This window comes from Felis catus, chromosome C1 (assembly GCF_018350175.1).
Source record: "Felis catus isolate Fca126 chromosome C1, F.catus_Fca126_mat1.0, whole genome shotgun sequence".
In the NCBI taxonomy this organism is placed as follows: Eukaryota; Metazoa; Chordata; class Mammalia; order Carnivora; family Felidae; genus Felis; species Felis catus.
Window position 1 is genome coordinate 51,035,326 of NC_058375.1, and position 15,145 is coordinate 51,050,470.

General features: G+C 45.8%; 1 protein-coding gene and 1 long non-coding RNA gene across 5 annotated transcripts in view; one reads left to right on the top strand and one right to left on the bottom strand.

Annotated features, from left to right (window-relative positions):
* Nucleotides 1–15,145, bottom strand: part of KANK4 (KN motif and ankyrin repeat domains 4) — a 72,651-nt gene that overhangs the window by 25,282 nt on the left and 32,224 nt on the right. Inside the window, exons 2-3 of one of the 4 annotated variants that reach the window (XM_023258768.2) lie at nt 12,892–13,131; nt 5,765–5,852 (exon numbers count right to left, since the gene is read on the bottom strand). In XM_023258768.2, coding sequence (XP_023114536.1) covers nt 5,765–5,780 — 16 coding nt within the window. In that variant the 5' untranslated portion in view covers nt 5,781–5,852; nt 12,892–13,131. Of the gene's footprint in view, nt 1–5,764; nt 5,853–12,111; nt 12,268–12,887; nt 13,132–15,145 lie in introns of those variants that run through there. The other 3 variants (XM_023258769.2, XM_003990209.6, XM_023258770.2) reach the window with 3 other exon arrangements.
* The window catches only part of LOC123379638, a 44,983-nt gene that overhangs the window by 23,407 nt on the left and 6,431 nt on the right, over nt 1–15,145 (top strand). The window contains exon 3 of the long non-coding RNA XR_006584350.1: nt 1,682–1,782. This is a non-coding gene — a long non-coding RNA (uncharacterized LOC123379638). The remainder of the gene's footprint in view (nt 1–1,681; nt 1,783–15,145) is intronic.

Below are 15,145 nucleotides of genomic sequence, written 5' to 3' on the forward strand. Positions count from 1 at the left end.
AAGGAACATTGGTGTACATCCTCTGAGAGGGGTGGGACTCATGACTTTTCAGGGCAGCCCAGACTATCAGGGGACATTGTGATGACAAAGTTCATCACACCAAGGCACCATTGATTTTCTTGACTCCAGCAGTGAATGCTGAGAACAAGTCAGTCCTTCAACTATTTGCATCCATAAGGACTTCTTCAGGTTAAATCGTCTGTTCTCATGTAACACCCCTAACATTCTGCTAAACATGCTCCAAAATTGCTTAGCTCAGGAGAGAACATTAATGGACAGCACAGAGATCAAGAATGCAGGTTCAAAAGCCTGGTCTGTATTTTGACCCTTAGGGAAATGACTTCGCCTCTCTATGTCTCATCATCTATAAAATGGGAATATCAATAGCAAGATGAGATTATTGTGAGAACTGATTAATTAATATTTATAAAGTGCTTCGCATGATAATAAACACTCAACACGTGCTCAATATTGTAGTTATTATCTTTGTGGAAACACAAAACATAGAAAACCGATGCCTCATAATGGAAGTGGATTTGCCTGGGTGCACAGAAGGGGACAAACTTAGGGGCACCTGGGTGGCTCAGTTGGTTAAGCATCTGACTTCAGTTCAGGTCATGATCTTGCAGTCTGTGAGTTCAAGCCCTGCGTTGGCCTTTGTGCTGGCAGCTTAGAGCCTGGAGCCTGCTTCGGATTCTGTGTCTCCTTCTTGTCTCTGCCCCTCCCCCGCACATGCTCAGTCTGTCTCTTGCTCACAAAAAATAAATAAACATTAATTTTTTTTAAATTATAAAAGCAAATAAACTTTTAAAAAGTACTTTTCTTAGGCTTGGAGGTTAATTCTGCCTTGGTAGGAAAGGGATGACTTCATAAAAGTGACCTAAGACTGACATAAAATGAACAAACAGGAATTTACCAGGAGAACAAGAGGGTGAAAGACATTGTAGCTGTTTATCTCCAAGATGGCCACCATCACTTCCCACCCTCCATACAGGCAAGGGAATCCCACATGAGAGGCAGAGTCTGTTTCTTCACCCCTTTGAATCTGAGCTGGCCTGTGACTGCTTTGACCAAAATAATATGGTAGAAAGGATGCTGAGGGAATTCCAAGGTTAAAGCCTGGAGTTCCACCTGGGTCTGTTAGAATGCACACTCAGTGGAAAGGCAGATGCCACATACGAAGTCCATCTTCCCTGAGACTGCCATACTGTGCAGAAGCCCTAACAGCCCCACACGGAAGAGATGGGGAAAGAGGGTGAGACGTGCTTAGCCAGCCCAAGCTGTTCTAGCCATGCTAGCCCAGGTGCCAGGCATGAATAAAAGAGCCCTCAGATGACTCCAGTCTCAGCCATCATCTGACTTCAGTGACAGTGAGGCACTCTGAGTGAGGACCACTCAGCTAAGCTGTGTTAATAATACATTCTTGTTTTACGCCACTAAGTTTTGGGGTGTTTGTTATGCAGCAATAAATAGCACAGATTCTAGATACACATCGGAGAATGTGCAAAGGCATGGAGGTGTGCAATGTCATAGTGTTCTGGGGTTCTGTAAATACAGTTGATGTGGCTGGAGCTCCAAGTGAGGTAGAGAAGAGTAGGAAGAGACAAGTGGAAAAGTCAGCAAGAACCAGATCTTGGAGCAGTTCACGTGCACACCAACAAGCCTTGACTTCACTCTGCAGGTAATCAACTGTGGCTTCTCAAAGAGTATCTTCACAGAGGACTGCAAAAAGGACAAACCAAATGCCTCAAGACCATTTGGGAGCCTGCTGACATGGTCAAGGTAAGAGAAGCTAAAGGCTGACATGGTCAAGGTAAGAGAAAGGAATGAAGGGAAAGGGACAAGTTAAAGAAAAAGGGTGCAGTTGATGGTGCTACCTGGGGTAGCTTCTGGGGGGCTGCTTTCTCCCCACATGTGATGACATATTGGGCCTGAGTTCTTCCCACTTGCTCGTCTGATCTCTCCTTTTGGCCACATGCTTTTCAGGTGGCCCTCTGTGTTTAGAGAAGTACAGTTACCTCCAAAGAACTAAATGAAATCAACTAGACACGCAAAGGTTCATGGTGTGCACACTGACACAATCAAGCCTAGTGGGCTCAGTAAAGCCATAGGCTTTACACAGTTAAGTCACAACCATAGCAAGGAACAGAAGGAGGCACTGGTGCTCACCCACAGGATGGTCTTCATTGGATTCTACCATTTCTGTGGCAGGGACCTGAACTTCAGGCAATGAGGAGTAAATACGTCTCAACCACCCCCCCCCCCCATACCAAATAAGTTCCCATTCACCCACACAATGTTTTACCAACCTGCTTTCCCAAAGAGGCACACTCGTAGTTTCAGTAACTGAGAGCTATTGCTTTTCTGTTAGTTTTCCAGGCTACACTTGGCTGTACTCTTAAGCCTACTGGTCGGCCCTGCAGCCTCCTGGATTACAGGGACAGACCAAATCAGAGAGGAGGTATTTGTCTAAAGTTAAGTACAGAGCAGATTTATGACCCAGAAGGCAAGGAACTCTCCTAAAGGAGAGGCTGCATTATTTATCTGCTTATTGCCTCAATTCAATTGAGGCTGATTTACCCAGTGGCCTCTGGGAGCAGGTCCAGAGCACAAATACAATAATAGCATCAAATAAGAAACAGCAGATTCGAAGGCAAAATCTTCCACAAGGGAGATGGAAGGAAACCAAAGGAGTCTGGAGACTGAGCAGCCATCCAGGATGATAGATTTAATAGGTGCTTTCCTAAACTAGCCCTATGGGTTATCTCTCTCTCTCTCTCTCTCTCTCTCTCTCTCTCTCTCTCTCTCACACACACACACACACACACACACACACACACACACACCTGCTCCACCTGCCACCCACCACTGTGTTCCTTCTCCTTCTCCCAATGTAATAGGAATGCTGGACCTTGTATGAGGGAGTTGATCCAATATGCCAGCAGACCTGTGCTCACATTTGGCCCTGCTCTTCTTAATTCTACCTGGTGACAGGTATGCAGGACCTCAGAATTCCAGGCATTGGGCCAGGGCAAGAATTAATTAAGAGGACCGTCTCTGCTCAAAATGAGCTTCAGATCGGATAAATGAACACATAGCCAAACTGGCTGGATTTGAATCCTGGCTCTGTCATTTCCTACTTCTGGGAACATTACTTAATTATTTAATTTCCTGATGCCTCAGTTTCTCCATTTGTAACGTGGTGATAATAATACCTAACTTACAGAGTCACTGCGGTTGTTAGCATGAATGCCGTAGAAAGAACACAGCGCAGGGACTTGAGAAAGGCAAGATAGGCTGGTGCTGAGTGAGGCAGGGGAGGATCTGCTGAAGGTGTGCTCATTCCTTGGAATATTTAGCTTTGTGTTAGAATGACAGCCTCAAGAGTCCAAGAAGATAATTCTGGGGAAACTGGGAAAAGGAGTCAGGGGAGAAGAAAAAAGTAAGATATATAGCCTCAGAGCTACCTAGGATTCCCTACAGAGTCTGAAAGCATGCCAGATCACTAGACCCTTGGAAATGACCCGCAAACAGTTGTGAGCCTAAGACACGCACAGATGCAAGAAAGGGGATCGGAAGGGGACTAGGGAAGGGGGGAGATGCCACAGTGGTTATTTTGAGGAACATAGTGAAGTGCAGCAGGTGAGCTAACCAATCAGAGATATTTAAAGTGAGGAAGAAAAGTCCAAAAGCCTATATTGGTTTTCTGAAGGAAATAGGAAAAACAGAAACTATAGAGAAAGTGACCCAAAACACAGCCAGAAGGGAGATTTAATGAGCCAGCCTCTTCAGAAGGCTTAAGACAGCAACCAAGCTTTTTCCCTCTTCAGCCTTTATTTTGTGAGGTGGTTGTGCCTGAGGGAGGGGTGCCTTTGTTGAGCTAGTTGTGGGTAATCACGTGGAGCACAGCGAAGGGGGGGGGCAGGGGGCGGTTGCTGAGCCGGGACAGATGAGGCAGGCAGGAATGACAGGCCCCCAGGGCATTAAGAGAATTAGCTGGTGTTCTGTGGGACCACTTCCATGGATGCACTGAAAAGGCAGCTCTCTGGGGAGAAAGGCAGACTCTTGACATATACGGTGACTACATTTGGAAAGAAGGAAGAGGCAGGGCTGGAGTTGCCGTCTGGTCCCTAAGTCCTGTGCTGGTTAAAGGTCATGTGATTCAGGGGGATTATAGGCACTCCTGTTTCCTGACATTTGTGATCTGGAAAAAGCATTTCATTAGAAAGTCAGGAGATCCGGATCTCCTCTATAACCTTGAGCATGTTTCCTGGACAGGGGAAGAAGGGAATATTTATGAAGACATTTGTTGTGCAAGATAGTTATTACTTAACAACTTTGCATGCATTATCTCAGTTAGCCTTTTACCAACCCTATGAAGTAGGTATTTATACCTGCTTATAGCTGAGGGGCAGTAGACCGTTTGCAAAAACAGCCACAATCATACCCCACTCTTGGACACTCCCCTCCCACATTGACCCTGAGCTTGGCCTTGTGACTTGCTTTGACCGGTGGGTTAACAGCAAATATGACAAATGCAGAGACTTGAAAATTGCTGGCACCTTGAGGTGTGTCTGTTCTTTAAAAAAAAAAATTTTTTTTAATGTTTACTTATTCTTGAGAGAGACAGTCAGAGACAGAGTGTGAGTAGGGGAGGGTCAGAGAGAGAGGGAGACACAGAATCTGAAGCAGGCTCCAGGCTCCAAGCTGTCAGCACAGAGCCTGATGTGGGGCTCGAACTCACAAACTGTGAGGTCATGACTTGAGCCGAAGTTGGACACTTAACCGACTGAGCCACCCAGGTGCCCCTGGGGTTTGTCCGTTCTTGCTGTGCTTGCTGTGCTTCGGCCACTGTGTGAATAAGCCCCAGCTAGCCTGCTGGATGATGAGAAACACATGGCCAAATCATTACCTGTGCCCCAGGTGACATGGAGTCAACCACCAGCGATGTAAATATGTCCATTCTAAATCATCCGGCCAAGTCACCCAGAAGACCACAAACACATGAATAAGCCCAGCACATATCAAATATCAGAGTAGAACAATGGTCCAGACAACCCACAGAATATTTTGGGAAATAGTCAATGTCTTTATTTTAAGTCAATAAATTTTTGACTGGTTTGTGACACAGCAAAGTGAACTGATACATGAGGGGACTGAGACTCAGAGGAGTTAAATGACAGGGAGAGTCACCCAGGTATGACTTTCACCATATTGTGCCTCTTTCTCAGACATCAAGTTCCTTATCCTTAAAATGAGGGTAACAAGGGGCACCTGGGTGGCTCAGTTGGTGAAGTGTCTGACTTTGGCTCAGGGCATGATCTCACGGTTCATGGGTTTGAGCCCCACGTTGGGCTCTGTGCTGACAGTTCAGAGCCTGGAGCCTGCTTCGGATTCTGTGTCTCCCTCTCTGCCTCTCCCGCGCTCACACTCTGTCTGTGTCTCTCTCTCTCAAACAGAAACAAACATTAAAAAAAAAAAATGAGGGTAACGGGTGAGGGCATCCTGCTCCCTTCTCTGTGCTTGGAAGAGGTGAGAAAACTGTCCAAAAATTACACAAGTGCGACACAGACGTGAAACTTTTCATCCTCTACCACCTTCTGTTGTTCATACCTGAAATACATGGTTGGGGTCTCCCAGCACTGCCTATTTGGGGAATGTCTCTTGTGGGTCTCCCTTAGGCTATTTCCAGGATCTGTGACGGCAATCCCTTTCCAACCCAAGTACTCGCTTTAGACCAGGGAGTACAGAGCGGCCTGCCTACCATCTGTCTTCTCCATCTTAGGGAACGCAGACTGTCAGTCTCTCAGGCACTCTTCATCCAGGAAGTCTGTAAAACTCGTTGGAGAGTCCTAAAAGGAAGGACAGGAAAGTGGAGTCTTATTACCTACAGCTAGAATAAGTATGGAGGCAACGTAACACCAAAGATCTCCTATCCCTGCATTTCTCCCAGGGATACCCATGAGCTTCACACTCCCTCCTCCAGTGTGTCCAATCCTGGGCATGACTTCACAGGATGTTAGCAATGGTTAACAACAAAGGAAGCATTTGGCCCAACCCGCTCTCTTGACAGATGAAGAAACTGAGGCTCAGAAGTCAATTGCTCTCAGGGCTCCTGGGTGGCTCAGTCAGTTAACGAGTCTAACTCTTGATTTCGGCTCAAGTCATGATGTCACTGTTCATGAATTGTGAGCCCCATGTCAGGCTCTGCGCTGACAGCACGGAGTCTGCTTGGGGTCCTCTCCTTCTCTCTCTCTCAAAATAAATAAATAAATCAACAAACTTTAAAGTAGCTAATTGCTCTGTGCAGGACCTCTCGGCATTCTAGTGACAGAGCTGGAGCCAGACCCAGGGCTCTGACAACTATCACGGTGTTCCTTCCATAACATCAAAAGCTGTAATCAACCCCCCCTCCGTTATGGTAAAAGAATTATAATCCATTTATTTTTAATACTGGAATCAGAGTATCTATAAATGATCCGTGACGTCCCAATCAGATTCAAAACAGGGGCGAGATCATTGCAAGTACTGAGTAGGAGCGGATACTTAGAAGTGATTTCTAACCACGGGCAGGACAAGGGAAGTTCAAGCTGGGTGGTCCAAAGACATCAGAAACTATTCAAGCAGAAAACTGTCCTGACTCTGAATTAGGATACCTTGAGGTTTAATCATAAATTCTCCCCAAAGTTTTAATCCATTCCCTGGACTCTTTCTTTGAATGGTAAACAACCTGGCGCCTACCCCCATTATAATAAATCACCTAGGAAAATTGTCTTTTTATGATTGTAACTCCACACACATCATAACAATGAATTATCTGTGACACCTCAGCAGTGGAAGCGGAGTTGTTTCAGGAATTCCAATGTGTTTGACAATGAATTCGAGACCAGAAAAGCATACCAGGGATGAGGGGAGGATTGAGGGAAACTGGGAGTGACAGATGGATGAGGGGTGGCCTCCAACAATCCAGGATGGAATGAAGGTGAGCAAAGAAGTAAACTGGAGAAGAGGGCTGGGAAATGTGAGGCCCACCAAATGAGAGGAAGTCTAAAGTTTGCCTGGAAGATTTTCATGTGTCCTCTTTTCTGTGAGCACTCCAAACTACCTTCCATGCAGCTGCCAGAGGGACCTTTCCCTGTAGAAGAGTGAGCCCTGAAGGGCGGGCCGGGTTTCTATGTGCAGACACACTCTCTGCAGAGGGAATGCTGACACGAAGTATCTCACCTACCTCGGGACGATAAGTACTTGAGTCTGGGGGTGGTAGAGAGCTGGAGTAGAGAGAAACTGGGGATAAGAAGGGCAAGTGTCCTGCTAACCAGGCAGAAGGTGGAGAGACCTAGAAGGTTCTAACCTGGGGCAAGGGAGTGTCACCCTTGCTAGAAAGAAAAGGTTCTGAAATCACCTACGTGTCCATCAGTGGATGAAAGGATAAAGGAAGTGTGGTATATGGGCACCTGGCTGGCTCAGTCAGTTAAGCGTCTGACTCTTGGTTTTGGCTCAGGTCATGATCTCACAATTTGTGTGTTCGAGTCCCATGTCAGGCTCTGTGCTGACAGCTCAGAGCCTGGAGCCTGTGTCAGATTCTGTGTCTCCCTCTCTCTCTGCCCTTCCCCTGCTCAAGCTCTGTCTTCTCTCTCTTTCCCAAAAATAAACGTTAAAAATTAAAAAAAAAATAATGAAGTGGTGTATACATATATACAATGAAATATTGCTCAGCCATGACAAAGAAGTAAGTCTTGGCCATTTGTGACAATTATGGATGGATCTTGAGGGCATTATGCTAAGTGAAATAGAGAAACACAAATACCATATGATCTCACTTGTTTGTGGAATCTAAAAAAACCTGATTTCATAGATACAGAGAACAGATTGGTGGCTGTCAGAGGTAGGGTGGGGATGGTTGGTGAAATGGGTGACAGTGGTCAAAAGGTACAAATTTCTAGTTAGAAGATAAATACGTCATAGGGATATAATGTGCTGCATGGGGACTATAGTTAATAACACTGTACTGCGTATTTAGAAGTTGTTAAGAGAGTAGATCTTAAAACCTATCATTGTAAGTGATATATATATATATATATATATATATATATATATATATATCAATACACACATATATATATAATGGAATATTACTCAGCCATAAAAATGAAATATTACCATTTGCAACAACATAGATAGGTCTAGAAGGTATTATGTTAGCTGAAATAAATCAGTCAGAGAAAGACAAATACCATATAATTTCCCTAATATGTGGAATTTAAGAAAGAAAACAAAAACAAAGAAAACAAGAGACAAGGGCCACCTGGGTGGCTCAGTTGGTTAAGCATCTGACTCTTGATTGCGGCTCAGGTCATGATCTGACGGTTCATGAGTTTGAGCCTCACATCGGCCTCTGCACTGACAGCATGGAGCCTGCTTCGGATGCTCTCTCTCGCTCTCTCTCTCTGCCTCTCCCTTGCGCATGTGCACATATTCTCTATCTCTCTCAAAATAAATAAACTTAAGAAAATTTTTTATTAAAAAAACAAACAAACAAACAAAACCCAGACTCTTACCTATAGAGAACTGATGATTAAAGGAGGTGGGTGGGGAGATGGGTGAAATAGGTGAAGGGAATTAACAGTACACTTATGATAGCACTGAGTAATGTATAGAATGGTTGAATCATAATATACACCTGAAACTGACATAATGCTGTATGTTAACTATACAGGAATTTTTTTTAAATGTTTATTTATTTATTTTGAGAGAGAGAGAGAGAGAACAAGCAGGGGAGGGGCAGAGAGAGAGGGAGAGAGAGAATCCCAAGCAGGCTCCATACTGACAGTGCAGAGCCTAACGTGGGGCTCAATCCCATGAACCTGAGATCATGATCTGAGCTGAAATCAAGAGTCAGACGCTTACCCGATTTAGCCACCCAGGCACCCCTACTATGCAGGAATTTTTTAAAAGTTCTCATCATATTTCACATAGTTGTAGCTATGTAACTATGGTGTTACACAGTTTGTAACTATGGTTACGGTTAACGGATGTTAACTGGACTTATTGTAGAAGCCATTTAACAATAAATACAAATATCAAGTCATGTTGTACACCTAAAACTAACACAATATTATGTCAGTTATGTTTCAATGATCTCAATTAAAAAACAAATATATATATTTTTAAATTTTTAAATTTAAATTAAAAAAATTTTTTTAACATTTTTGTTTATTATTGAGAGAGCATGAGCAGGGGAGGGGCAGAGGGAGAGGGAGAGACAGAATCCAAAGCAGGTTCCAGGCTCTGAGCTGTCAGCACAGAGCCCAACGCGGGGCTCAAACTCACAAACCGTGAGATCATGACCTGAGCCAAAGTCAGACGCTTAACCGACTGAGCCACCCAGGCGCCCCAATAAATATAATTTTTTGAAAAAAAGAAAGAAAAGAAAGGGTTTCCAGACAGAGGACACTGCCACTGATCTCAATGCCACAGGTCCACAGTCGGTGGGGGAGCCTCCCAGATGCTGGAGGGCAGGAAAGGCTTGGCAGCTGTGAGGTGAAGCCTAGGGAAGAAAGGGTGAGGACACAAACCCTAGGCATGGCCCCTCAGCCTGTCTCTCCATCATCATCATGGTTTCCTCCTCCTCCTTCCTTCTACCCCACAGCTTTACTGAGCAACAGGCAAGTGTCAGAGCACCTGACATGCTCGAATTATCTCATGCAGTCGTCACCATAGCCCCAAGGACATTATTATTATGGTCCCCACTTTTCAGATGGGGAGACTGAGGCTGAGAGGGTTTACAGGCCTGCCAAAGTCCCATAACAAGCAGGTGTTAGAACAGGATTTGCCCTCAAATCTAGCCAACTCCAGTCGTGTCCTGGGAACAGAAGTGATTTATAAACCTTTGCCCAGCCCTAATGCTGTGACCAATCCATAGCTCTCTCTGTGAGGGGAGATGTTCCTGACTTGGATGCTTCTCTGCTTCTCTCACAAGTATGCACAAAACGCCTTCTGGACACGGATTAGGAGACCGCTCTCTTGTAAGGTCTCTTGGCCAAAGGTGTGTGTGATCTCCTTCTCTAGGACTGGACACCACACAACAAGGCTCCTCCTAAGCAAGAGGGGGCCACCTGGGTGCAGAAGGACCTTCAGCACAAACCCACCATCCCGTCGGAGAGTTCAGTCACACTCACCAGCTTTGGTTTGAGTTAGGACTCAGCCCTTGATGTATCAGATCCTAGGGCTTCAAATAATTATGCAGCACACATTAGATCAAATTTCACTAAAAAGAACTCTACGGAGACTTCTAATAGTTCTCTTAAACTTGAATTTTGCTAAAATTAATCATTCCAAGGTTACAGAAATCAAATGGAGCTGACACCCCAACACTCTGAAGAAGAGGGCATAGCAAGCTTGCACTCGAAAGGGCTAGACACAAGAAGGAAAGGAGAGAACTGTCATGCCCACATCATGCTGCTGCCGGCCTCCACCCACCCCGGACTTCTGTACTCGGCCCATCGTCCTTATGGTGGACATCTTAGATTTTAGCTGAGGGTGTATATTTCATGTGGTTAGGTGAGTGGAATGGAAGAATAATTGCCGCATCAACGCATGCTACTTTGCAACACAACTGAATATGAAAATTAGCCTTGTTGGACAGAATTCCCCTTTCAAATGGAATTTTGCAACCTTCTAAAGCATTAACAATTCTGACATAAAGCGGTTTATTACTTGATGCCGTTAAGTTGTATCCTTGATATTCAGAACCTTATAATGCCTGGTCCTGTTATGTAACTTTTCATTTGTTTATGGCTTATCCCAGGATCAAGAATGCCCTCTCATTAGCTCATCACATTCTAGATGTTTTGAGTATATATAGCTTTATGTTTCGAGTGTATATAGATTTGTCTGTCTCTAGCTCTTCTCCCCTCCTATTCTACAAGCTTGTGAAGGTCAGAATTCCTGCAGGACTCATTTCTGTGCCCTTCACCCCCACCTCCACACCCTCACAACCTAACGTATGGTAGACACTCAGTTCATGGTATCATCTCCAAGTTACAAATGAGGAATTGAAGGCCCAGTGAGGCTAAGTGGCCAATCCAAAGTTCCCAGTAAATTAGGGGTAGGACAGTTTGTGTCACTCCATCACTCCACACTGCCTCTCAAAGCCAGTGGGTAGTGAAGAGATGGAGACTGAGGCTGCCCGTTCAAAATTCACCACAGAGGCAGTCAGTCTGACAGTCCCTGTGTAACTACGAGGCCACATTAGAAGAAACAGTCTGATTTCCCCTAGTCAGCCCGACTCCTGCCGTGTATACTTACACCTTCTCCCTACCCACATTTATTCCTTTTATGATGCCATTTACAGTCTCATTCCTAACCTCGAATCCAAATACAAAGAAACCTTCCTTTACTTAGTCCTGAAACTGAAACCTAGTTCTGCACTTTTATTCTCTTCAAACCTCTCTTTATTCTGCAATCATAAAAATGCCGTATTTCATCCTAGGACAGGCCGCATGCCAAAATAAATAGCACCTTGGATTTCCTTGAAAAGAAACCTTGGCTCAAAGCACAGCCGTACTGCCACGATGATTCTTGGAGAATTCAACCTTACAAAGTCAAATATTTAGCAAGGTAGTGCACCAAACAGCAACCCTGTCAATCCCTGCACAATCACTTGCAAAGACAAAGCACTCTTTCCAAAAGAGGGAAAAAGAAATTACCCGTACCTCTTACGAATCCTGCCAAAAACACGAGAGCTTCCTGTTTCCCCATTCCAGGGCCCCATGCCTTCAAGTGTAAATGTCCCCTGTGCTGAGAAGCAGGAGGCATCTGACAGTACTACTTAACATTGAGAGCGAGAGCACTGAAGCCCAAACACCCGGGGAGGTGAGATGCACTCCTAAAAAAGATTCTGCCTATGGAGTTCTCCAGCCAGCTCCCTTCCCGCCGACTCAGGAAACAAAGAGATAACTCATTCTCCATAAATGACACATTAACACAACCTCATTAACTCCGGTCTCACATTTTTCGGCAAGTGTCTGTCATTTTTCCCTGCAATGCAGCAGCTGAATCTCGAGCTTCGGGAAGAGAAAATTGTCGGGAGGAAAGCTGTAACCACATTACCTTCCCCTGGCATCCTCCCCTTGCCATAACCCGGAGCGAGAGAAGTCGTCTCCCTGCGGAAAGCGAGGTTCTGGCTGCTGGACCAGAGCTGATGGCTCATGAGTTCAGCACAGCAGCACTGGCTTCCCAGCTGTTAAAGGATTTGGTCAGGTGATCCGTGACCTTGCTGGAAAAGCAAATACTGACTTCCTTTTCACTCCCGGGAAGAGGGGAGCAGGGTCAGGCAGGAATTCAATGCTCAATAAGCTGATACCCGATCTTGCACAAAGAGGAAAGCTCCAATCCTTCAACTGCAAAGTTAGTTCCCAGAGCTGCGGCCACATCTAAAGACTCACACGCAGCACACGCCTTCCTCCTCTGACTGCCCCGACTCTAAGCGCTTCTCTGAGGGGTCATAATTAATTATGCTTTCCTTCTCTCTTCCTGCAGCTTGGGTGGCTCATTAATAAAATTGTTCCTAATGAGGACACAGGGATTGTCCTTAGGAGCTGAAACCCTCCAGTGGTGCATCTCTTTCTTCTAAGCTCTGCTTTAGAAACTTCCTCCCCCCACCCACCTCCTGGGGTCCCACAACCATACAAAGCTTCCGCAAGTAATCCCTAGACTGCCAGCTGCCTGGATCTGTGACTCGAAGTCTATTGGGGCAGAGCAGGAAGATATGATGATCAGTGAGATCCCAGGACCAGACTGGCAGCTTCTGTTTCCTGCCACTCTACCAGTCTGATGCCCCAGGACCAAAATGCATCCTATTCTGGCAGAAAGAGAAAGGAAAATACCTACTATAAGGATCCAGCTCCGGGCAGGGCTTCTAACTGCGGCACGGACCAGTGAGTTCAGAAGGGCAGGCTCAGGAGCCCGGGAGAAGGCAGCTGTGGAGGAGGACGGTCTCAGAGTGTCCCAGGCAGGTGCTGTGAAGAGTCTCAGCCAGCCCACTGCAGCCACAGCTCTTTGGAGCAGAGGCAGGTGTGAGGCTCAGGCTCAGGGGCTCCACGCTCTCCAAATCCAGCACCACTACTGGACCTGAAGGAGACACAGTGGGGTAGGTGTCAAAAGGAGCCAGGAGAGCATCTGGGCTCCTGTATGCAGGAGATTATGGGGACCTTATCCCCTTTACCTTCCGTGCGCCCTAGCCACATGAGTGTGCCCTAGGAAATGAAGCTCTATCGGTTAAGACATGTCAAAGCAGCTCTGACCTTCACAGACACTGCCTGTCGAGATGCGCTTCAAAGACCAGGGCAGATTCCTGTCTAACCCACGCTGAAATTGATGCCAGAGCTGAGTGTCACCCTGAAATGCTGCCTGCATCCAGCCCAATACACTTGGAAAGCACTAAACATTCTGAATCCCATTTATCCTCAAACTAGCTTGAGGCAGCCAGATGGGATGAGCATCCCCATTGTACAGGCGAAGAAAATGAGACAGACATGTAAGTGACTTCTCTTGGCTCACCTCGGAGTGAATCCGGATTAAAATTAATATTTTGGGGGTGGAATTCTCTGTTTTTCCTACTACCCTGGATCACGCTCCTTATTTTCCTTACTTGCTTTGTATTCTAGAGCATCTTGTTCAAGAGGAAGGTTAAGAGACTTATGGAAGGGCACAGGTGGATGTGATGGACAAGGCTGTGGAACACCAGCATTCACCTTTCTCAACTGCTGAAAGGATTTCTGTGTTAACTGAGTACACAGACCAAACCATCAGAATAAAAACAAAGTCAGAAATATGCCTTGAACTCTGAGGTCACATGGAAAAATATACTAAGGAGCAAACAGCCTCTTTGATAGATTAAAATGATCATTGATTGGGGCGCCTGCGTGGCTCAGTTGGTTGAGCGTCCAACTCTTGATTTTGGCTCAGGTCATGATCTCATGGTTCATGAGTTCAAGCCCCACATCAGGCTCTGTACTGACAGCACGGAGCCTGCTGGGGATCCTCGATCTTCCTCTCTCTCTGCCCCTCCCCTGTTTGCTCTGTCTCTCAAAATAAACAAATAAATTTTTAAAAAATGATCATTGACCATCCTCTCCAAATTGGCCAGAGAATGGCTAGAGGCGCATGCCATTTCAGCAGGACAGAGTGGAAAAAAAAGCTCTCCATTTCACTGGGTCCCACGACTTTCCAGCCACCCATTCTTCCCCTCTGATTCATCTATGTGTTGGAGATAAGCATGCGTATTTGCTCTCCCAGGGAGAAATTCTTTCTTATCCAGTATGGAGATGAGAGGCTTATTTCCAGAACTGTACTTTTCTTTCAAGATCCACCATTCTACCCGGACCACTGGCCAGTCCTTGCCTATCCACCAAGCTCCACTCAGCATCCCCTGAAGAGCAGTGGCTATCCTTCCTGCTTCCACTGTTCCTGTCTGCTTTCTACCGCAGCCAGTATCACCTGAATTCTAATTGCTGCTTCTGCGTTAGTGTCCCTGACCAGCATCACGGGCTAGAGGCCATGTCAGGTTTGTGAAACTGAACTTATCCACAATACTGACCATTCTAAACACAGGTGGGGGTGCCTGGGTGGCTCAGTTGGTTGAGTGTCCGACTTCGGCTCACGTCATGATCCTGCAGGTCGTGAGTTTGAGCCCCGCATCGGGTTCTGTGCTGACAGCTTGGAGCTTGGAGCCTACTTCTGATTCTGCGTCTCTCTCTCTTTCTGCCCCTCCCCTTGCTCACACTGTCTTTCTCTCTCAAAAATAAATAAACATTAAAAAAATTTTAATAAAAAAATAAAAAATAGGGGCGCAGTCGGTTAAGCGTCCGACTTCAGCCAGGTCACGATCTCGCGGTCCGTGAGTTCGAGCCCCGCGTCGGGCTCTGGGCTGATGGCTCAGAGCCTGGAGCCTGTTTCTGATTCTGTGTCTCCCTCTCTCTCTGCCCCTCCCCCATTCATGCTCTGTCTCTCTCTGTCCCAAAAACAAATAAACGTTGAAAAAAAAATTAAAAAAAAAAATAAAAAAAAAAATAAAAAATAAACACAGGTGACCCCTCCAGATACTCCCTTCAGTACCAAGGCAGCATTTCTGCTTCTCTAGCTG